The sequence below is a fragment of the Culex pipiens genome, chromosome 3 (assembly GCF_016801865.2).
Source record: "Culex pipiens pallens isolate TS chromosome 3, TS_CPP_V2, whole genome shotgun sequence".
In the NCBI taxonomy this organism is placed as follows: Eukaryota; Metazoa; Arthropoda; class Insecta; order Diptera; family Culicidae; genus Culex; species Culex pipiens.
In genome coordinates, this window is record NC_068939.1 from 65,005,341 (window position 1) to 65,029,010 (window position 23,670).

The 23,670-nt window shown below is 33.3% G+C and overlaps 1 protein-coding gene across 7 annotated transcripts in view; it reads left to right on the forward strand.

Moving 5' to 3' along the window:
* LOC120424979 (transient receptor potential cation channel trpm) overlaps positions 1-23,670 on the forward strand; it is a 226,430-nt gene that overhangs the window by 53,134 nt on the left and 149,626 nt on the right. For 3 of the 7 annotated variants that reach the window (XM_052710409.1, XM_052710412.1, XM_052710419.1), the window contains exon 2: positions 6,982-7,056. The exons of 1 other annotated variant lie outside the window; for it this stretch is intronic. In XM_052710409.1, the coding sequence (XP_052566369.1) occupies positions 6,982-7,056 (75 nt within the window). Of the gene's footprint in view, positions 1-6,981; positions 7,057-17,416; positions 17,483-23,670 lie in introns of those variants that run through there. 3 more of the 7 variants (XM_052710415.1, XM_052710416.1, XM_052710417.1) reach the window with 2 other exon arrangements.

A 23,670-nucleotide genomic window follows, 5' to 3' on the forward strand; every position in this document is an offset into this window, starting at 1 on the left:
TTCTTGTTTTAGATGAATCTTGAAATCCTACCGGTTCGAATGCTGCAAGAACGATCAAGATTGGTTGAAATGGAGTCAAATGCGAGCGAGTTGAATTTAGCGAAGCAACTGTTTCGGAGGCAGGAGTGTTAATTTTTGGTTTGCAAACTGATGTAAAAAAAAAAAACAAAATATTTTATAATCTCTAGTAGAGAAAAGTTCGGACAGGATAACATGCTTTGAACTAAAAATAAAGAGATCAATTTATCTGAAATTACTTTAAATTGACATAGTTTATTGCTACAACTTTTATTGCTACAAATTGTTTGTGTACTTTTTTTTACCCTGAATCATAAATGGAAAAATAAAAGCAATAATCTCCAATCATAAAAAAACTTGTTTCAAAGCAATAGCCACCTCTTGATGGCAATCCATTCAAATCCTGCAAGCTGTGCCATTCATTTTGCCTGCAAATCCAGAGATTATCACCTAATTGGAAAGCGGCTCATAATTAAAAGCAGAAGGATCTTAACGCTCTTCGCCCCTCATTGTCAGTCGCCATTTCACTAAAGTTTACCAGAAAAAAGTAAAAAAAAACGATTGTTTGGCCCGGAATAAAATGGCACCAGTCGTCGACAACAGCAAAAAAGGGGGCCAAAAATCTACCAGACAATATTTTTTGCACTAACGCATTTCTTGAAAAACAAAAAAGGCCACTTTTCAACAAAAAAAGACCTATTTACAAGGGCAGGTTTATTAAAAGCAGGAGCAGGGGAAAAAAAGGAAAATTTACTCTCCCTTTCAGTCGTAGTCCAAAAAAGGAAAAACCAGCACGGAAGGGTCTCTCCGACCGAATCGGCACAAAAGGTTGTCAGGATGGAAGCCCAAGGCATGACGACCCTCCGCCCAAAACGAAAGAACCCCAGTTCACTCAAAATCAAGATTAAAAGGTTTCGAGCTGTCGGACGGTGAAGCCCAACCCGGAAAAAGGCATCTCTTTCTGAAAATGGTGCGTTTCGAGGAAACATCTTCATATCTCTTGGAAAGGTGCTGTTCTCATAACGTTTTGAATAAATTATCATTTTAAAGTTTTGCGATGGATGGATTAAAGTTGGAAAATTATTTGATGAAATTTGATAATTGTAATAAACACATAGTTTTCTCCTGGGAATTAAAACAGAAATTAGTTTAGAGTTTTGCTGACTCGATCGAGATTTTCTCCAATTTATGTAGAACCCTTTTTCCGAGATTGCAAAAGGCCAAAGGGATTATCATGAATAATAGAGGTTACCCCCGGATAGACACCTGGAAAAAGGTGCGCCAATAAAGCACTACATAAACCTAACCTTGGAATTGAACCGGAAAGGACAGTACAACTGTGGATGGTGGAAAGTTAATCAATTTTGCCAAACAATTCTTTTTTCACGGCATTTTCCCACGATTTTAATTCGAGTGAAGCCAGCCAGCTGCTGCTATCTTGCCGGGTTGCCCTTTCAAGGTTCGAGGAAATAACTCAAGTTGAAACGGAAAAGTTTCCCCGCTTTAGCCTTCATGACAGAGATACATGAATATTGCATGCCTCGAATTGATTGTCATGAATAAACAACGGAATGATATGGCGGTGATTTGGTTCTTGGAGACGTACCGTGAAAATTGAGCTTTGGATTATTCATTAAGAATACGTCGTCCACTGATTTTAGGAGGTTAACAAGTTTTGGTTTAAAAAAATATATTGCTATGAGCCTACACTGCCCATGATCGCATAAATGTCCCATATGCATTTTCGTCACTTTTGAGTTATTGATGCAGTTTGGTTCAAAATCGTGTGCTCTTTCAAAAGAGCCTATAACATCCAGTACTTTGTTCTAGAAATCAGGAGGAAATTCAGTTTTTTCGTGAAAACTTAACACGTAGCCTTATGTGTGGGACAAACTTGTTTAGCGTTTTTCTCAGCTTGCTGTTTTTGCATATGGGACATTTATGCGAACATGGGCAGTACAATTCTCTATCAATTAACTATAAAAAAAATATCTTACAGATATTTGAATATAATGGTTTGAATTTAAAATAAACATGTTTGATTAATAAGTTTGTTCAAGACCAAATTACTCAACTCACCAAAATCATTATTGAGCCGTAAAATCGTTCGCTAGCAAACACAAATAAATTCTAAAATTGTTTGCTTTTGTCACCTTGGAGTCCCCCGCAAACAAAAGCTGTTTTTTCCTGGAGCAAACCACCTGAAGCGGATTTCTTCTCAAAATTATTTTTAGTCCTGCCCCACCCCCACCACCACCAACGCGTAACAACAATATTGGACTACAAACCTCGGAAGGCAAACAGCGCATCATCAGCAGCCAGGAGGGAATCCGGCCAAGTGCGAGCTTGTTTGTGTTTCCTCTCGCACAGAAGCGGCACGATCCTGGTCCGATCTGGTTTGAGAATCACGTTTTTTATGCTAACAGGCTTCATCTCCGTCTGCTGGCAGGGAACCTTTTGCCGGAAGCTGTAGACATAACCAACGACGACGCGTCAGTGGGTTGTCCGGGGTGATGATGACCTGGGATGGAAATAGTGCGTTAATTGGATCGTTACTCTTTGGTTGATGTTTGATTCATTCTATTAATAGACGTTGCTGGGATTGATTTGTGAACCTTGGAAAGAATTTGAAGTTTTTAATATTTTAATGGTGATTGTTGAAGAATATCCGTTCAGCGTTTTTTCAAGAATTATTTATCTCCAATTTAAGTTCCCTCATCTTGTGAAAGAAATTTTAAACTAAACAATTTATAGAATGTCAAGACAGAAATCCGGGGATTTTTCCAAAACCGGAATTTCCCGAATCCCGGATTTTTTTCCTTTTTGTCCCGGTTTTCCCGGGTTGATAAATATCAATGTTTTATTTTTAATTCATTCGAATTTCTTTGTTAATAAGTAAGATTGTTTCAATCTAATAAAACATCACTTGAAAGTATTTTGTTTTTTTTAAGAACATAGAAACTTTTTTTTTATTTGGTTAACAGCAATAAATGAATATCATGTAATTTTGACAATAATCATGAATAGCATTTTATATTACAAGCGATGTTATTCCTAATTTGTATTTATATTTGAATAAATACTTAAAAGTGTTACGTAAGCTTGCTATTTTTCTTTAAATAAGCTAGAGTTTTTAAAGATAACACTAAGTCGCTGCTAGGCAGTTGGACTAACAATCCAAAGGTCGTCAGCTCGAATCCCGGGATGGATGGAAGCTAAGGTGCAAAAAGAAGTTTTCAATTGCCTCAACAGTCAAGCCTTCGAACACCTAGTTTCGAGTAAGTATCTCGCAATCGAGAACGCCAAGGCAATGCCGTAGAGCGAATAATTTGATTTGATTAAAAACTAGATTCAAAAATGTCGACAAAAATAAAACTTACTCTTTAAATCAGTACATTTGATATGACTAAAGACACACGGCATGTTTCCAACGTTCGAAGATAAATTATATCCCATGCCATGAAAATCAAGACGGTGGAATATTTGACAGTTTCCAAAACTTGATATTGTAGGTCTGACAATTTTAGGAAATTTTTTTCAACATTTTAAATAAAAAGAGACTTTTTTAAGCATTTTAAATATATTGAAATTTGGAGCCAAAGATTCATAGAAAATTAGGAAATTATAAATTTTAATGATAATTCCATAAATTTCATAAAAGCTTTTCTCAGCTTTTTTAATGCTTTTTGCTTCAAAATTGTGAAAATTATTCTTGAAAAATCCCAATTTTTTGTTGTTATTACTTTTTTTGAAATTTCGCGGAATTCCGGAAATTTTCGGGATTTTTTAAAAATTATTTTCCCGTTTCCCACACAGAAAAAAAAATCATGGTAATATTACATCTGGGAAGGGGTACATCTTTTATGTCAGAAAAAATGTGTAATTTTACCTCTGAAAATGTGTAATTTTACCACTATTCTGTTGTAATGTCACTTTTTCAGTCTAAATTGAGGTAAAATTCCATCATAAAAGAGGTAATATTCAACCTTCCAAAATTACACCTTCCAAATTTACACAATTTTTTTCTGTGCAGGAAAAACCAAAATCAAGGAAAATTTTACGCTATAATACAATGTATTTAGGAATTTGCTCTGGAAACTGTTTTCTACAATGTGATTGATTTGAAAATGTTTATAAATGGAATGGTGAAATATGACAGAGGATTTAAAAGATAGTTTAATAAATAGCTTTTTAATGAAAAACTCTAAGTTTAGGATTGTTCAATGCTCAAATTTATATCAGGTCAATATGATGCTGTATTTTTATGACAAATTGTACAAAGAAAAGATTTTTAATTGGTCGTCTTGATTCTTCCAACTTCCATCTTAGATTTAGATAGATAGGAAAATTTCAAAGAAATCTAGATCTTTTTTTTTGTTTTTTGATTTGGTCGAATTTTTTACCATGAATTCCCTATAGAGCAATTCCAGCTCAAATCGGAAATTTTTCTGGTACTTTTGTACCCGACCCTCTCCGATTTCAATGAAACTTTTTAGACATGTTATTCTAGGCCTATATAAGCCATTTTTGTGTATATGGAGACAATTGTATGGCAAAAAAAATGGCATTTGAGAAGGGCGTAAGTTATTCAAATATTTTTTGTATATTGTAATTTAAAAATTACTGTATCTCGAAGCCGTTGCATCGTATCAAAAAGTGGTCAAAGACAAACTTGTAGGAAATTTGATGGGCTTTCTGAAATAAAAATTAACTGAAAGTAAAATACACGCCAATTTTATGAGAATTTTCAATTTTTAAGTTCAAAAATTAAATTTTAATGTAATGTCACGATTTTTTTTCGTTTATAATTTTTGTGAAAAAAACCTAAGATGTTACAAAAAGACTCACGAATAATGCAGGATAGTATGACTAAAACTGTTTTCTTGAAAAGTGGTCTAAACGTCAAAATTTTCAAAAACCGATAATGAGAATCGATTCCCCAGACAATTCTACATAAAAGTCTCAATATAGACCATTGTCCAATGTCCAATCCTTGTAAAGTTACAGCGATTTTAAAAATAAAAATGTTGAGAAAATAGGTTTTTGGTGATTTTTGGTGATTTTTATATGACAGACTTGATTTTTCAGTCTCGTAAATATTTTTACAGGAAAGCTCGTAAAATTTCCCATAAGTTTGCCTTTGACAGCTTTTCAATTTGACTCGTTTTATTATTTACATAAGCTTATTTACTATCCAGGTTTTTATCACACTGAAAAAAAAAAATACAATTTTTAGTTATGATCAATGTAATAAAGCTTATATCTGTAAGCCCATACATCCAATTGAAACGCTGTCAAAGGCAAACTTATGGGAAATTGGACGAGCTCTCCAGTAAAAATATTTACGAGACTGAAAAATTAAGTTTGTCATATAGAAATCACCAAAAACCACCAAAAAACCTATTTTTGCAACATTTTTATTTTTAAAACCGCTGTATCTTCAAAAAGATTGGACATAGGACAATGGTCTATATTGAGACATTTATGTAAAATTGTCTGGGGAATCGATTCTCACTATCGGTTTTTGAAAATTTTGACGTTTAGACCAGTTTGCAAAAAAAAAAAAACAGTTTTAGTCAATGATTTTTGTATTTTTTTAGGAGAGACATACCATCCTGCATTTTTCGTGAGTCTTTTTGTAACATATTAGGTTATTTTCACAAAAAATTTAAACGAAAAAAAATCGTGACATCATATTGAAATTTAATTTTCAAACCTAAAAACTGAAAAATCTCATAAAAGTAGCGTGTATTTTTCTTTCAGTGCATTTTTCCAAAAAGCCAATCAAATTTCCTACAAGTTTGTCTTTGACCACTTTTTGATACGATGCAACGGTTTCGAGATACAGTAATTTTTAAATTACAATATACAAAAATATTTAAATAACTTACGCCCTTATCAAATGTAATTTTTAGTACAATAGGTTCCATATACACAAAAATGGCTTATATAGACCTAGGATAACATGTCTAAAAAGTTTCATTGAAATCGGAGAGGGTCGGGTACAAAAGTACCAGAAAAATTCCTGATTTGAGCTGGAATTGCTCTTTAGCAATAATCATTGAAAGTTGAAAACCAAATGTGTCTCATTGATGACTTTGCTACCATACTTCTAGAACCAACTTTTGTGTCAATTTGATCAGGTATTCTGTAGATCATAAGAGTCACAAGCTCCTATGATCTTGCAACCTTGACTCGTATTTCGAATAAAAAAAAAACAAATCAATATATGAATTAATGTTTGAACAAAGTGAGATGTTTAGAAATTTGTGTTGCAACATTTATAGAAGAAGTATCACTTCTGCATTCTGAATTCTTCAATTGTTTGCAATAAAAGGGTTTAGTACGATAACTTTACTACATTTTCAAATTTTTTACAACTTCCTGGACTCAGGGCGAACCCGCACCCGGACGCTACAATTAACAAACTAATATTGACGAACAGCAAACAATCTCGGTAGCGATAAAAGTTTTCCCACATTTTACTTTATATTTATCATTCCACCCATCTCCCCCTGGTCAAGTGTTGAGATCTTGTCTCCCCATTTTCAGCTCCGCTTCTCTCAACCCTGCAGCAAATTGTTGATCACTTCATGTTGCTTCCACAATATTTGAATTGTCTCCCTTTATTCGAGTTTTACTCTTGTATTTTATTCTGCTAACTGTATTTTTTTCTCTCTATTCTTCTCTTCCAATCAAACTATTCTCCTTCCTCACCCGGCCACTACTATATTGTATCTTTTACTATCTCTCTCTGTCTCTTTTCTACAAATCAATGTTCGTGTGTGTAATTTATTGGAACAAAAACAAAAATAAACATTAAAAAACGAAACACATCAAACGTCAAACAAATACCCACCAAATCGCCCCCAATGAAAATGTAATAAAAAAAATATCACAACTCTTCCTCGAACCTCTCCACACCCGCACTCTAAAAACCAACTCCCCAATCGAACCCAGAAGAAGCCGAAGCAGAGTGGGTTGCGCTGGGGCTTGAAGAAAATCTGTTGGGGATTAATAAATATCACTGTGCCACGGGTAAGTGTTGCGTCCGTCACTGTGTGTGTGTGTTTGTATATGTTCGGTTTCTTTTGTTTGTGTTTGTTGTTATGCTGGCAGTGTTTTGTTTTTCTTTCAATCCCCCACCCCCCCTTTTCACTCCTTTCATCGTCCCTTTTTCTGGTGACATTGTCAGCTTTGGTTGAAGTTTATTTGATTGTTATGAGACGTGTATCCTTTTTTGGTGCTAGTTGTACCTTTTTTCGACGTAATATTTTCGCTTTTTTTTCAAAGTAGGTTTGTTTTAGATAGGCACAACATACAAATACTTACCCTCTTACAATCCCATCGTCGGGATAAGTATTGAATAGGAAAAAAGTTTTTCACGCAGCGTTATCCCTTTTTTGTGAGCTTAGAGTTTTCTTTACCATTTCGTTGTGCTTTTGTTCGAAGCAGCAGTATTGTGTCTTATTTTGCTCTTATTTTCACTTGCTTTTTATGCAATACTCCTGTGTCTTGTCACGTTGTACTCATTTAGTGTCCTGGATTTATTTATATAGGAAACAAAATTGTGAAAAGGGCGGCTTAGGGTATTGTTCATAAACAATGTCTGGTTTATCTGTTCTGATCATCATTATCAAGACATATTCTGTTAGTCACAAAACCGACTTCATACTCACGTGACTGAATTACATAAGGGTAGTGTACCCTGTTGTTAGACATAACAGTGAAATATCGTATAACGTTAGGACGTTTGGGTAAAGACGTTAGGATAGGGCATTCGGAAAAAAATCTATGCTGTTGAAAATCAGTGGTTGTTCAAATATTACGTCCATAGATTTTCGTTTTGTTTTCGTTATTTCCTTATTCCCGTCAATCTACTTTTTCTATACCATTTACTAAATCAAAACATCCCTTACCTCTCTTAATCAATATTGGGCATTAGGGTGGTGCATTAGTTTTGGAAATTAAGGTAAAGTGGTTTCGTGATGGACATTAGCTCGGGTACATTGATGTTGATGACGTAAATTACCCTAAATTAAGTATTTAGGATTAATAGTCCATGTGATGGACGGATGGATCAGGTAAAATTATCCAGCAGTTGGTCATTAGACTAAAGTTCCTCAGAGTTGGACATTGGGTTAGATAGCACACAAGCGACATTAAATTTAAAAATGAATTTAAGATTTCAGATGCTTTAAACAGCTTAGATTTGGCTGAGATTATTTTGAATATATTATTAAAGGTTAGCTTGGCTAAAATTAAAAAAAAAAAAGTTCAGTAATTCATTCAACTCAATCAAACATAATTGAAATCATTCTAAATACAATTCTAAAATTTACAATCATGTTTGTTTGCGCACATAAGAACGTCTGTTTATCCTGTCGCACTTTCTTTTCCGGTAAATACAAATTACATTACTCAGATTACAAAGAACAAAACTGTTTAATACAAAAAGACTTTATTCGCGTAAACTGGGCTGTATTTTACAGAAACTGTACTGAATTGAACTGTTCTGACCTGTTCTGAGGTCTGTCAGGGAATGGGACTGTTCTGAGATGGTTTTCCTACAAGAAAATGTACGGTCAGGACAAATTCACTGACCTCTTCGTCCTGTTTGTGTTCTGTTATTTACAAATATGTGTTTGTTTACATGTAACGTAGGGAGGGAAAACTAGACAACATAAACTGTGGCAAAAACTACACGAAAACAGTACAGTACAGAAGTTTCTGACTAGAATCATCATCTTGTGTGTAAACAATGTTCATAAACTCCTTGTCAGTTGGAGTGAATTTTGTTAGTTTGTTAGATTTTCAAATTTTTGTCCTGCTCTGATTGACCAATAAAGTTAAACCTCTACTGCCAACATTTTTTTGAATGTTTTTATTTTTTCCTTGTTCAGGAGGTCATTTTGAGCAACTTTTGTTCTACGAAAAACTTTACTTCTCCAGTTTAATTTTTTTTTCATTATTTTAATTTGCATTTATCTTGTTTAGTTTTTATTTGTTTTTAGTAGTATTTGGAATATTATACCACCTGATATAATTAGATTAGATTATTCTACCACCTGATATAATAACATTTTGCTTGTCTAATTTTTTCACGTTTTTACAGTAATTTTTCAATTTTTTGTTTGTTTTTCACATTTTACGCTCTAGAATGGCGCCATCATCATTTTAATTTTAAAAAATACGTAGAGGCATAGTCTTGGACACAACAAAAATTACTGCATACTTCTTTTTACTGAAAATAAAGGAAATGTTAGTAAAAAACACAGCCAAAGTTGACCCCTAAAAATTTACACTTTTAAAAACTTTGGCAAAGTCGCATAAAACAAATTAAACTTCTAAACAAAAATTTTCTAAAATTTTAATAAGGGAACTATACTTATTTTAATCACTCTAAGCCGTGCGACCAATTCTCATCAATTTTGCCGTTTTCTGCTATCAAAACAATATTTTCAGATGTATCAACAAAGGAGAGTTGCTTGCTCACTTTTATTTGAGCTTTTTATTACTTTGGAACAGTCAAAAACACTTCATGAAAGCTGTAATTCAAGATAAAAGTGCTGATAGTCCGATAATAGAAATAGGCTGAAAAGGGGAACTCCCTTGTTCTTCTTTCCAATGCTTTTTAAAGATCAAAAATTTGTTGAAAAAATATTTTTTGGCGATTTTTTTTAGATCGAAGCCCGTTTTTAACCTTAAAGTATCCCTGGCTTAAAAGTTACCGTTTCTTTCTTTATAAAATATCAAAAAAATCAAACATGAAAAAATATGGGTCTTGGGAAATTGATTTATTGTAAAAAAAAAGTGAATTGAAAAATTGTCAAAAAAAATTCCCTTGTGCCTTTTTTCTGAATAGTCCTCAACAATTTTGCCGAAGACACCAAAATGGGTCATAAAATTCCTTAAAAGGTTTTTCGCATATTTACGTATGGACAGTTGCCAAATTTGTATGGAGCCTTGTATGGGTGAACCAATGACACAGAAAAGCTTTTTTGGTCATAAAGAGATCCCTCAAAAAGTTTGATCCAAGTCAAAAAATATTAAAAAAATGAAAATGTACGTAATGTTCTTTTACAACAAGAATAAAGACTACCACAAAGTAATGAAAACGTCGTTGCGGTTAATTAAACTCATGTTTCATTGAACAACTATGACTAAATGATCTTGAGTTACATTGTAATACATGTTTGAAATCGGGAAATCATAGTTTTTCTCAATAAATAGTCCAGATAAGACGAAAATGTAATATAAAAGGAAAAAATCTAAGTTAAAAACCTGACTGCATATCCAATCACCGTTAAATTTGTTCCAAAAGATCATTCATGGACTTTGATCTGGAAAGAAATTTCCGATGAAATTGATGTTCATTTGGTGACAGTTATCAATTCGAGTTCTTCCTTTTTTAAGAGGTTTTTTTTTCTTCATAATAGCAACATTAAACAGTTATAACTTATGAAACAAAAATTCGATTTTATAAATGATTATGAAGTATGCTGTGGCGAAAAAAGGTAACATTTTTGAGTATTTAATCGCCTTTTGATTTTAAAATTAAGATACCATTCCAAAGGAAAAAATGTAAAAAGCAAATCAAATCCCCAGAAATCTAAAATTCTAATATTGACTTAAAACTAGTTTAGCACGTTAGCTTGCAATCTGGAATCCGAAAGAAATCAATTCGAATATCTTGGGGCTGAGAAAAACTCTACCACAACGGTTTGCTCATTAAAACCACACATGGAAATCACTCGAATCCGAGGGAGTTTCAAGACCAAAATTCGGGGATTAAAGTTATTTGCCCTTTGTAAACAAAAGAGCTACAAAAATCAATAAAATTTGACTTGTCAGAAGTTTTGCGATGTTCTCAAATAATAGTCCTGTCATATTTTTTCAATCCATTTCAAAATTGTTGGAAATCTTATGAACTATGGTGCAAAATCGTGAAATAAAAACTCAGGTTTAATAACAGAAAATTTTGCGCAAAGAAAATCAAACACAAACTAATCAAAGCCTGTTATGTTTTGACGAAACATAATCAAAATGCTGCATTGGCTTTACGTTTACACAGCATACTGACTAAAATCATCATAAAATAACGCAGTGACAAACATTGCCAAACCGGGATAAAATATTCACACAAAAAGCCACGTGCACCAACAATGTCCTCCCTTCTTGACCACCCTGCTGTCTGTTCCAAATACCGGCGTTGACATTTTATGATGTGGGAATAGTCAAGCAAAAACACATTTTCCCCCGACCCCGACTTTTGTACAGAGAAAATCCACCCACCATTCACGACAAGGGCGGTTATTATCCTGGGTGCGCGCGCGTTCGGAGTAAAACAGACATTCATTTACCAACCCCACCATGTCCTGTAAGCACACAAATGAACCCCCCAGCCGTCACGGGGCGAGTAAGTGTGGTTTGTGGCCGGTCCGAAGCTGTGAACATCCTTTTCAGGAGCATTTTGGTGGAATGAATGTGTGAAAAAGGTTTGTAGATTGAATAAAGTGATGATTTTTCGAAAATGCTTTAAGAGTTTGAAAAAATGTTTATAAAAATCTGGCAACCTGGGTTTTAGAAATTCTGCGAACAATTTAAAAAGAATTGCAACTTTTTCGACTGAAATCCAGTCTTGTCTTGTCAAATTTAGGTCAATTTACCCCAAAACTCCAACTGCCTTTTTCAGGGTAAACTGTCTGTCATGTGGTGTCACTCCGGCGTTGTAGTTATAGAAATAGAGCTGTAATTCATATGATTATTATATGTCCACGGGACGAGGCCGTCGAATCAAGTTTGAATTGGTTCAGCGACACCATAATTGGCGTTGGAGGCAGCCGCCTGATGTTTATTGTTTATTGACTATGAACCCTGTAATTGGGAGCTAGTTTGCCCATAATTGGCTCCTGGTGAGCCATGAAATCGATAGTGTGGTTTATCAAAGTGTCCAGTTTGGTCTTTCTTCGTGGAGAAATAAATTCACTTCTTTTCCCAACAAACCAAAATTAGTCAAAATTAAGTAACTTAAACGCTCTTTCTACTTCCCAACTGAAAAATGCAAATTAAAGTACGCTCTCCATCAGCTTCATTCGCATTATTCATGTCCTCGCTCATTAGGATAATGAAACAGAGCGTGATGTGAAGCGGCGAGGACGGGGAGATCAGCGGGATGAAATTTAATTATCCTCAAACGCCGAAAACCCCCGGTGAAAAACCAGTGTTCTCACAGCAGCAGCCCCGGAGCGAATACCACGTGGTATTCATTAACCGTCTCACTTTTAAGCTGAATAGTTCGGCGGAACACTCGACCCCCTTATTCACCTGACCTGGTTTTTGGAGCTCTGTTTAAATGGCTTCGGATATGATAACGTGCGAGAGATGTGTGTGTGTGCGGTAGTTGTTTCTAAATTTTAATTAACCCTTGAGGAAATGGAAGCCCGGTTTTTGCTAACGTGGAAAATTTTGCTCACTTTTTGTGGTGCCATAATTTAAGCTTTAAATGGGTTCTAACTATCGTGGAATAATATTACGTAAGTTATGGTTTTATGAGTCTTTTGTTAAATATAACTTTTTAAGATTTATTAATTTATTTACATAATTTAAATTAGATTAAATAATCTAATTTAGATTTATATTTATTTCACGCCTATCTTTTCTATCCTTCTTTTCTTGTTTCGTGTCACTTCGCCTTATCTCTCATATATCATATTTCATCTATCATCTTTTTTTTATCTCTTATCTCTCATTCACAGCAGTTGCCCCAACCCCTCTACTATTTGTGTGAAACGTTGTTCTTATGGATAATATTGGTCCGCAGATCACGAATCTGAAGTCCATTTTTCATAAATCGTGACAGAGGGGCGGTATGACTTCCAAAACATTGTTTTTGGGGTTCGCTATAACTTGCGATGGCTACAAGAAAATCCCTTATTTTTTAATTTATGGGATTGTCTGTTTTACAACATTGTAGAACATTGATACACTCAAAAAAATATCCCGGCAACTTGAAAAAAAATAAGAAATTTTCAAATGAAACTGTTTGTTTCAGGAGGAAAAAATACTCTTCAGATTCGAAAAGTAATTTAAATTTACGATCTAATGACGTGTCACATGCTTTACAGTTTAGTATCGAAAAGTGGTAGAGGATTCAAAAATATTTTTGTATTTTCAAAATTACCCCTAAGTCAACCTTTACGATTTCATGTGAGTTGGCAGAGAATCTCAACTCTAATTCGTATCTCTAATTTCCAGTCTCTCATCTTTTTCATCTCTTATCTCATTGTCGAAATTTCAAAATAAGCTAAATTCTTTTCAAAAGGTGTAAATAAAATAATTCTTAGTTTTTTTTTTAAGATAAGCTTGATTTTTTGCAAACATGTTGCACAAAATTCAATGAATGTTGAATTTATTTCTGATTTTTAAAATACCATTTAAGATTGAATTGACAGCTCCAAGAAATCTAAGTAGATCTCAGAGAATTTCAAAACAGTGAAAATAATGAAACATCTTTCCCTTGAATCAGAAAGTTTAGGGACTATCCATAAACCACGTGGACACGTTTTTGAAATGTAAAATAAAAAATGTGTTTTTTTGTTGTTTGTTATGCTTTGGATTTTAATTGAACTACAATTTTTAATTCCAATTTGATTCAAATTAAAAAAACTCTTTTAAAAATATATTTCTTTATTTTTTATTTAATTTTTTTTATGTTACATCATTAGGCTAGTAGGGTAGAGTAGTCATCAATGAGACACGGGGAACAATGATAAAATGGCTCTCACAAGTCGTAGTTTCAACCAATCAGGCTCATAATTTGGGGAAAGGTGTGTCTACTGGATAAACTTCTGCCATAATAGTGGCTTTGGTTGTGGACGCTCCCTTGCAAAGTTATTCATAAATGTTTGATTTTGGGTTGTAAAAGTAAATTATGACTGAAAATTACATTTTCGCTCATAGGCTGCCAATAACACAAAAACTAATATTTCTCCAAATTTCTTTCGTCATTTCATAGGACATGAGTTGGGCTACAATGGCCTTTCATTAGATTTGACCAAAATTAAGAATATACCCAGAATCCAGGGCTGTCTCATTGTTCCCCACTCTTTTCAGCCCATGGGTAACAATGAGACACTTTGATTTTTCTTCATTAAACTTTTCAAAATCTAGGGAAATCTTTCAAAATATGAATTGGAAGTGATTTTTGGCATATTTATTGAGTTTTGACTTCATTTAGCCAAAAATCAAAAGTTATTTGGTATAAATAAATGGATTTTACTAAATTTATTTACTTTTTAGTATAACTTTTGTTAATTAAAGTTTCAAGTTGGCAAAGTTGCTTTAAAATGTTCAAGGTAAGTCACCTGCAATGGAACAATACAAAAACATGTTTTACTAGAAAAGTATTGATTTTCGTAGAGTGTCTCATTGTTCCCCACCTGTCTCATTGTTCCTGCCAAGTGCGTCTACAATGAGACAGTTGGATAGCTCTGGCTGTAGAGGTCGGATCGATCTCATATTTTGATCAATGTTAGAACACATTAAAAGAAAGAAAATGCAACAAAAAGCTCATTAAAACATGCTGATGAAAAAAATACAAAAATCGTTGAAAGTTGAAAACCAAAAGTGTCTCATTGATGACTACCCTACCCTACACATTTTATTTAAAGTTTTTGGCCCGAAAAATCAGGGGGCAAAAAAAATACTTTCAATAAACTTCAAAATTTCTATGGAAATTTAAGTGTAATCAGCTGAAATCAATTTAAAATGTATTCCCCTGCGTCAAGAATCAATTTTAGCATTAGGTTGATTTAAAAAATTTCGATGTTCACTATCGCGAAAAGAACTAGTGTACAATGCATTTAAAACACTTTTTCCATGCAAATGTTGAAACCATTGCTTGTTATTTCAATATTTATATTTTTTTTATTATGTTACACAACCGCCACCCCCCCACCCCCCCACCCCCTCTAGACCCCGACCAAAGTCGAGGGACAAAAACTTTGAAAAAAAAAAAATTTGCCTTGGCCTTAGAAAAGCTTGAAAAATGTCTTTGAAAATATCTTTAGAAAAAAACGAGAAGTGACAACAAATAAAATAATACCAGTCAATGCAAAATTTTAGATAAGTTTTGAATTTATTGTTTTATATAAAATATATTTTACAAATCATCTTTAAGTTACTACCGCCAAATGGGGAAAATCGGGACTACAATACAAAAAGGTACAGGAGATTTTGGAGGAATAAATTTGGAAATCGGTGTACTTATTGTTTTACTCTGTTCCTATTTTAACCGAAGTCATTCAAAACAATTGGTTCGAATAGCTTCTTTTCAAATTAAAAATCATAAATTTTCGTAAATATAAAATCCACTCTTTTAAAAATACAAGAAATTGTATAGAAAATATTTAAAGCGCTAGACATTTTGCGGAACAGGAACTTTGGAACTTTGAAAATCGGACTATTAGTTTCTGAGATACAGCCTCACAAAAAATTCGAATCGATGAAAATGATTTTTTTCTAAGTAACACCTAATTTGCCTAAGATTTTCAACTGAATATATCTCAAAACTATTGATCCAAATTTCATTAGTCAAAAAATAAACTTTTTTGAAAATTTCTGATGTTTTCAATTTTGCTTTAAAAAATGATTTTTAATACTTTTTTGTCCAGGTTTTTGATATAAAAAAAAAACAGAATTTATCTAATGCATATATCCTAAACCAGATTTTGCGCATTCACGCACTATAGCTCAGAAGATGTGTTTTTTAGTTCCCTAAAACATATATTTTTTTCGAAAATTTAAAAAATACGTTTTTTGGAGATTTAAAATTAAAAAAAATTTAAAATTAAAAAGAGATTTAAAAAATTAAAAAAGACCGGAAATTATTTTTTGTTTCACCCAAATCAAAAAATACAAAGAAAAGTTGATTTTCTAAATCGTAGAGAACCACTCAAATGTCCCATTCAACAATAAATTGACTTTTGTATACTAAGTCCAATAAATTATTAAAACACAAAAGAAAATTGGATAAAACGAATATGCTACAAAGAAAAAATCGAACAACAAACACCAATGTTTTTTAAAGTGATGAGATGTGGTAAAAGCGTAATTTTTCATTAAATAAACATTATATTCATAGAGGATGCGTTCCAGTTGCAGGAGCCAACCATAATCCGTGGCTGGTTAAATATTTGCATATGCACTCCTCGCCATGATCGCATCAATTTGAATAAACAAACAACAATTAATTATGAAACGGAAGCTGATAGTAGTGGTGGTTGGGTTATTGGCCTCTGGTCTGTAACTTGTGTCATGAATATGTAGATGGAGATTGTTCGACCGTGAAGATTGGTCTGAATTTAAGGTTGATGATTTTAATTTTAATTCCAGAATTTTGCCTTTAAAATCTCAAAATTAATCTTGATTAATTATCACAGTTGATTTCCGAACCCCCTCAAGTTTACAATCACGCTGAACACCCGCCTCCCAGGTGATTATTAAAATGTCCCTCAGTTTCCTCTCTCTTCCCAATTTCCCAAATTTTCAACACCCCCCTACCTCGATAACGATGGACAGGCTGCTGAATATCGTTCGGTGGACGCGCCGAATTTCCATGTTATTTTGCTTCATTATTCAAGCTATCCTTTTTTTATCTTTCTCTCGTTTGCTTTTCTGTTTTCCCCCAAACAGGTCACAGATGTGCTTAAGGACACGATCCTTGTTTGTTTGTTGTTTTTCCTCGACGGCGGTTTTTTTCGGGGGCTTAAATCGATTTGTCTTTCCTTGTGGAGGTTTTTTAAACTTTTAAGGGCTTTTCATGTTACAGGTTTTTCTGGATTTTAAAATTGTTTTATGTGTAAAAAGCTCTGAACTCGTTTATTTAAAAAGGCATGATTATTATGTAAATTGAAATAAATGTAATATAAAACCTGTTAAAAATTGCTTACTCATCGTTAAACGTCACAACTGTTTACTTGTTGTACCTCAAGACTTGGAAACTGAATGGGAATGAATAAATCACTGGCCATTGAGTTTGTGTTTATAAGCCAGCTGGTGTCAAGCGTGAGTCCGATCGGAGCACGCGTCTGGGTGTTGAGCTGGCACGATATGTTTGTAAATATTTATGAAGTCTGTCAACTGTCTCGACGTCAATGCTCTATATCGATGTGGATATTTCTTGTGCAAAGCTAGTGGCATCAGATTCGAGCAGGTTATTGCTCGTTGCAAGCTAGATAGCAGTGTTTGAGAATATGAATAGTCAGTTTGATAGCCCATATTGTAGATCGAAGATAAGAGTGTGATTTTTTGGAAAATATTATGTGTTAAGTGGAATTCAAATTGAAAATTGTATTTACACGTTTCTTTAAGTTTTATTATTTTACATTCTTTCCAGGTCACTGAGTGCCAATACCGTTGGTGATGAATCTGTTCAGTAACGATGTTTTATAACAGTTTTATGGTAAGATTTTAAATTTGCTTATGATTTTTGGGTTACATTATATTCATTGGTGAAGGCTGAAAAAAAAATATTTGAGCTCAATTCAAATCCTCCTTCTGTGCTCATTTTTCTTATTTGGATGTAAAGTTTGTTAAAGAATAAAAGAGCTAATAAAAAGTCAATTTTCAAAATGACCCAGATCCGTTTGACCACCAACACTAATTTGCATATTTGTCTAAAAAAAGAGTAGTTCTCTATGATTTTGCAAATATTTTTCGTGGTTTTTAAATTTACATTTTATTTATTTGGATGAAACTTTATCCATGCCAGAAATAATTTTCTGATCGATTCGGAGTCTTGGGCTTAATTGTAAGTTATGATTGAAAAAAAAAATAAGGCTAATAAGGTGACACTTCGAGAAATTATTTTTTATCGATTCTTATTCTTTGAGAGGCTGGCCTAACTTAAAAATACAAAGAAAAGTCGATTTTCGAAATCGTTGAAACCACACAAAACTTTTTTTAAATTTAATTGCATTGGTAGATGTAGAAATAAACATTCCAACATTTCATAGCAAGAAAAATCGCTTAGAAATCAATAAAAAATCATTAACCACTCGAAAACTGGTTTTATAATTTTGTTTTTTTTTTTTTAATTATTATTTAAGATTAAGCTAAGAAATTTTGATGAAAAACCTTCATTTGAATTTGTGACTATGTTAGGACCTAACCTGAAAAAAATGCAAGCATTCAAATGTTTGATAACAAATAATTTATAAAACTTTGATAACAAATAATAATAAAACTGTTAATTTCCAGTTCGAAAAATAGAAAAGTTGATTAACTTTTTAAATAGCTGCTTGTTCAAAAGAACGTTGTAAAAAAAATGCAAAATATGACTCACTGTTTTTTTCTTCAAATAGATAACTACTTTAAAATTCAATCAATTGATTATTTTTGCCAGAATTGTTCTCTAAAAAGCCAATTTTTTTTAAACTTCTGCTTGAGAATCAACTGAATTTTTAAATAAGGAGAGGCGAAGGAAAAGTGTCATTTTGTTTCTTCAAATTTTAGGCCTCATTTTCAACATTATAATAGTTATATTACTGTCAGATTCATTTTTGCGTGTTTTCCTATCTGTGGTTCTAAAATTAAAAATTGATATAAAAACAATCTTAATAACATGTTGCTTAATAAATATTTATTTTCCCCTCTTCAATATTTTGAAGGGACAGGCAAATATGTGGAATAAAGTATGCATTTGCTTACGTTTTTTGTATGAATTTTGAAATTTATTAAAATAATTTAAAACCGGGGTGACTTTGATAGGATTTCAATTTGTTTTTGGAATATTTTCTAATAGGTAAGGTTTTTCTCAAGATTATTATTTTTAAAACATGTACTGGGGTAGGCCATACAAAGTCCATGCACTATTTTGGAAAATAAAGTTTTTTCAATAGTGTTTAGAAAAATAGTTACGTTAAAAACTCTTAGTTAAAATTCCGGGGTGACTTTGATAGTCATAGTTTTTCTTATTTAAATCATATTTAAGATGTTCAAACTTTATTTGTACGTTAAATGTACCATCACTAAAGTAGCTGATATTGTTTTTAAGAGAAAAAAACAATGTTTATATTAAGTTAACAAAGTTTAAAAGCTATTTGACAAAATACTTATAAATTTAAGGTATTTTTTTTCAAAAGTCGGAATTTCGCCTGAAATTTGTTAAAACTAGTTTTGTTTATAAAATTATCGATTTATATTGCATTTCACACTGAATTCGAAGCACGAATCAAATGTTCAACTGAAATATGCCTATTTACAAACTTATTGAACCTTCTCCTAGTGAAAAATTGTCCAATGAATCCGAAAATGCATTCCGTTTCCCGATTCGTAATCATGTTCATTGAGAAAATCATGACACTTTGAGAAGTTTAAAATAATGACTTTCATCAACATTTTCTTAACTATAGTTAACTAACTTTTTAAACCTTTGAATTTTTTTTGAAAAGTTCTTTTTGAGGTACTTTGAACACTTCTCTACCACGATCAGTATGATTCTAAACCATTCCGTACGTATTTTAATTGTACTCTTCATTTTGCGGAAAAAAACTATCAAAGTAACTCCGGCTATCAAAGTTACCCCGTTTTACGGTATAGAACTGACATTCTTATTTAATGAAGGAGGGAAAATCTGCTGTTATTATTTTTTTTTATATATTGCATTTTTTATCTTCTCTACGCATTTTTCAGTGTCTTTTTGTTTTCTCATACGGGATACAAAATAACAAAAGTCTTAATTTCATCTTTTAAGTTTTCTGAAACATTTGGTTTGGGATTTGACTTAAACTGACAAAGTAATTTTTAAATTGAATAATCGCAAGGTAAACTCACAAGTTAGACCCGTAAACTCACAAGTTAGAAGAAAAAGGAAACCTCACCCCAACCTGTTTGCCAAGCAAAAGCTCCATGGACAAAGGGGATGTAAGTTGTTTGTTAAATATGCATTCTACAATGGTGTTTGCGTGCTGCTGCTGCAGGCAGTGCAGGACAATGTTTGGTGGTGCTAATTTATTTATGGCATGTAATGATACATACGAGCTTACTTTGTAAACATTTGGTTGGTTCAAATGATACTTATTCAATTATATTTTTAAAATGATTTTTAATTTTTTTTGGGGAATCAGTTTTTACATCTTTTTAAACTGAATGTTAATTGTTGAAACAGTCTAATAAACACGAACAAAGCAAGAGCTTTTAGCCAAGGATACATATTAAATTTCCAGTCCCCTACATCTTCGGCCCTGTGTGTGTGCCGTCCGGTCGCATGGGAAAAGTCCTGTGCAGAAGCACACAACACGTGACTACAATAACTGCTTTACGGGGCGACACGCGGTGATAAGCCTGTGGCTCGTTACACTGCCGCTGACTGGTGTGTCTGTCAAGAAGTCTGCCTTGCGGAAAACCGTTTTACACAGAGTGCACAGTAGCCTGTCCCATTTTGAGGTCATGTCGAGGAATTTCATGTGCTCACTTCTTAAATGATAGATTATGATGTTAGGAACAATGTTTTCTTAGACAAGAAAAAATAATAAAATACTTTCTCGCACCCCCTAGTCGATTTACTGAAAAAAGTCACTTTTTTGAACAAATTTTCTAAAATCGCTTGGAATCAATACAAAAACTGTTTCGATCAGGTGTGTGTTATCTTCAAACGATAGGTTTTTGTCCATAGATTAAGATGCACTATCAATATTGGACGAAAATTTAAGTTTTTGGACTCTCCCAGGCGGATTTGTGTCGAAAAAATCGCATTTTTTCGAAACTTTTTTCAGAAATGTTCATTTAATTTAGGGTAGCCTATTTTTCCCAGTGAAACCAATACGTGCAGCTTGTAGGAAATTTCATGGCGAACATTTTTCCCTCTGAGAAAATGCAATTTCGACACTCCAGAGCCGAGATATTTGAGTTTTAGTGAGGAAAAAAGTGCCAATTTTCAAAATTTCTCAGAATTCAGAAGCAAGGCCTACTAATTACACGATGTAGCAAGGATATGTCTCAAAGGTCAGGGTATGCTTTTTTATAGTAATTTTAGCCGCTGAATCCGAATCTGAAATCAAATTTCGTGCAAACAGTGATGTTTTGGAGCTACACTCTTTTGGAATGTTATTTGCGTGTTTAAGAGGCAGTTTTTGTAAATATTGCTCGGTTTGTTCTAGAGGTCGTATCAAGGTGCTCCGATTTGGATGAAACTTTCAGCGTTTGTTTGTCTATACATGAGATGAACTCATGCCAAATATGAGCCCTCTAAGACAAAGGGAAGTGGGGTAAAACGGGCATTGAAGTTTGAATTTTCCGAGGATTTCGAATATGACAAAAGTGAGACTAAAAAGTGCCGCTATGGATGCCTACAGGACAATAACTAACGTTGTAAAATGTTTGCTATAGAAAAATCGAAAAACTATGAGAAAAACTGCGATTGGCCAAAAAAGTTATTACCGTAGGCTTATAGTCCATGAAATTCCCTAACTTGAACTAAAAGAGTATGGGTGTTGGAGGCTGTTGCAAAAATATATTGAGGTTTAAAAAAAAAAACAATTTTTAACAGTAATTTGCAAAAGCTATGAGAAAAAGTTAAACCAATCTTGGATGTCTATGGCTCATTTTGAAGTGCTTCAAAAGACCATTCAAATGCATCTAAGATAGTTGGAATTGATAAAGTTTTACTTAAATGCGAGCAATTTTAAGATTTTTTATGTTTTTTGGACCTTAATCTTCAATGCCCGTTTTACCCCACTTCCCTTTGTCGTAGAGGGCTCATATTTGGCATGAGTTCATCTCAGGTATACACAAACAAACGCTGAAAGTTTCATCCAAATCGGAGCACCTCGATACGACCTCTAGAACAAACCGAGCAATTTTTACAAAAACTGCCTCTTAAACACGCAAATAACATTCCAAAAGAGTGTAGCTCCAAAACATCACTGTTTGCACGAAATTTGATTTCAGATTCGGATTCAGCGGCTTAAATTACTATAAAAAAGCATACCCTGACCTTTAAGACATATGCTTGCTACATCGTGTAATTAGTAGGCCTTGCTTCTGAATTCTGAGAAATTTTGAAAATTGGCACTTTTTTCCTCACTAAAACTCAAATATCTCGGCTCTGGAGTGTCGAAATTGCATTTTCTCAGAGGGAAAAATGTTCGCCATGAAATTTCCTACAAGCTGCACGTATTGGTTTCACTGGGAAAAATAGGCTACCCTAAATTAAATGAACATTTCTGAAAAAAGTTTCGAAAAAATGCGATTTTTTCGACACAAATCCGCCTGGGAGAGTCCAAAAACTTAAATTTTCGTCCAATATTGATAGTGCATCTTAATCTATGGACAAAAACCTATCGTTTGAAGATAATACACACCTGATCGAAACAGTTTTTGTATTGATTCCAAGCGATTTTAGAAAATTTGTTCAAAAAAGTGACTTTTTTCAGTAAATCGACTAGGGGGTGCGAGAAAGTATTTTATTATTTTTTCTTGTCTAAGAAAACATTGTTCCTAACATCATAATCTATCATATAAGAAGTGAGCACATGAAATTCCTCGACATGACCTCAAAATGGGACAGGCTAGTGCACAGGCTTGTCCTCTGGGTTCTTCGTAGAACATTGCTGCAAACAATTGAGGGAAAGTGCGGGTTGAAAGTTTGTGAACAGTTTTATTTTTAACATAAATACTTTTTGTTAGATTTCTCAACTTTTTCAACCATCACTGTATGCACTATTACTCGCAAAGCCGATTTGACCAACTTATGTTAAATGAAGTGGAATTGTCATCCGGTTGGGTGGAAAATCGCTGTTATACAATTGACCAATTATCGCCGGTTGTACACGACGCCACATTGTTTGATTGTGTTTGCGTAGTATACATGCTAACGAGTGTTTAATCGTGCGAAACGGATCAATCTTCTGGCGATTAGGCCAATAGTTTGGAATGATTTTCTTTCTTTTTTTGGTTATTAACTTGCTAGATTTATTGCTTACATGAATTCAATTCAAATTAATTATTAATTTCAAGCAATTATTGCTTCAACTTCAGACCAACTAGCTCAAATTCAAAGTTGACTAAAGAATTCCGTAACTGCTCACTGAGAGCTTCTGCTTTCCAACGAACTGTTGAGCATCAAGTTACTGCTTGACGCAAAACTTGGCCAACAATCGTTAAGACAACCAACGGCAATTTGGAGCAAAAGTTGATAACAACCCACCACCAACCGACATGGTGCAGTGCCGGAAAACGGAAACATCATCGTTCTTGCCATTTTGACAAAGTTTTGCATATTTCATTGGATGCACCAGTTGCAGCAGAAGATGAATTTGGCATTTTCATCTTGCGTTTCATCATTTATGCAATCCCTCTTCTCCGAGTTGTTGTTGGTTGATTCTGGTTTGAGGGACTTCCTAAGAGGATATTTGGAGAAAAAAAAAACTCTAGAATCGACGTTTCTTATTTTTGTTGTGGTAGAAATTTTGATTTTTTGTATTTTGTCATCGAATGATATTGAACTTAAAAGTCAACTTTATTATTTAATCAAAAAAATACTTTGAAATCGATTGTCAACATATTCCATTTTTTTCTAATGGTATTCTCAAAAAGATTCAGTCCTCTGGCTTTAACAGTTTAAGAACACCTCTAAAAATGTTCAAAACT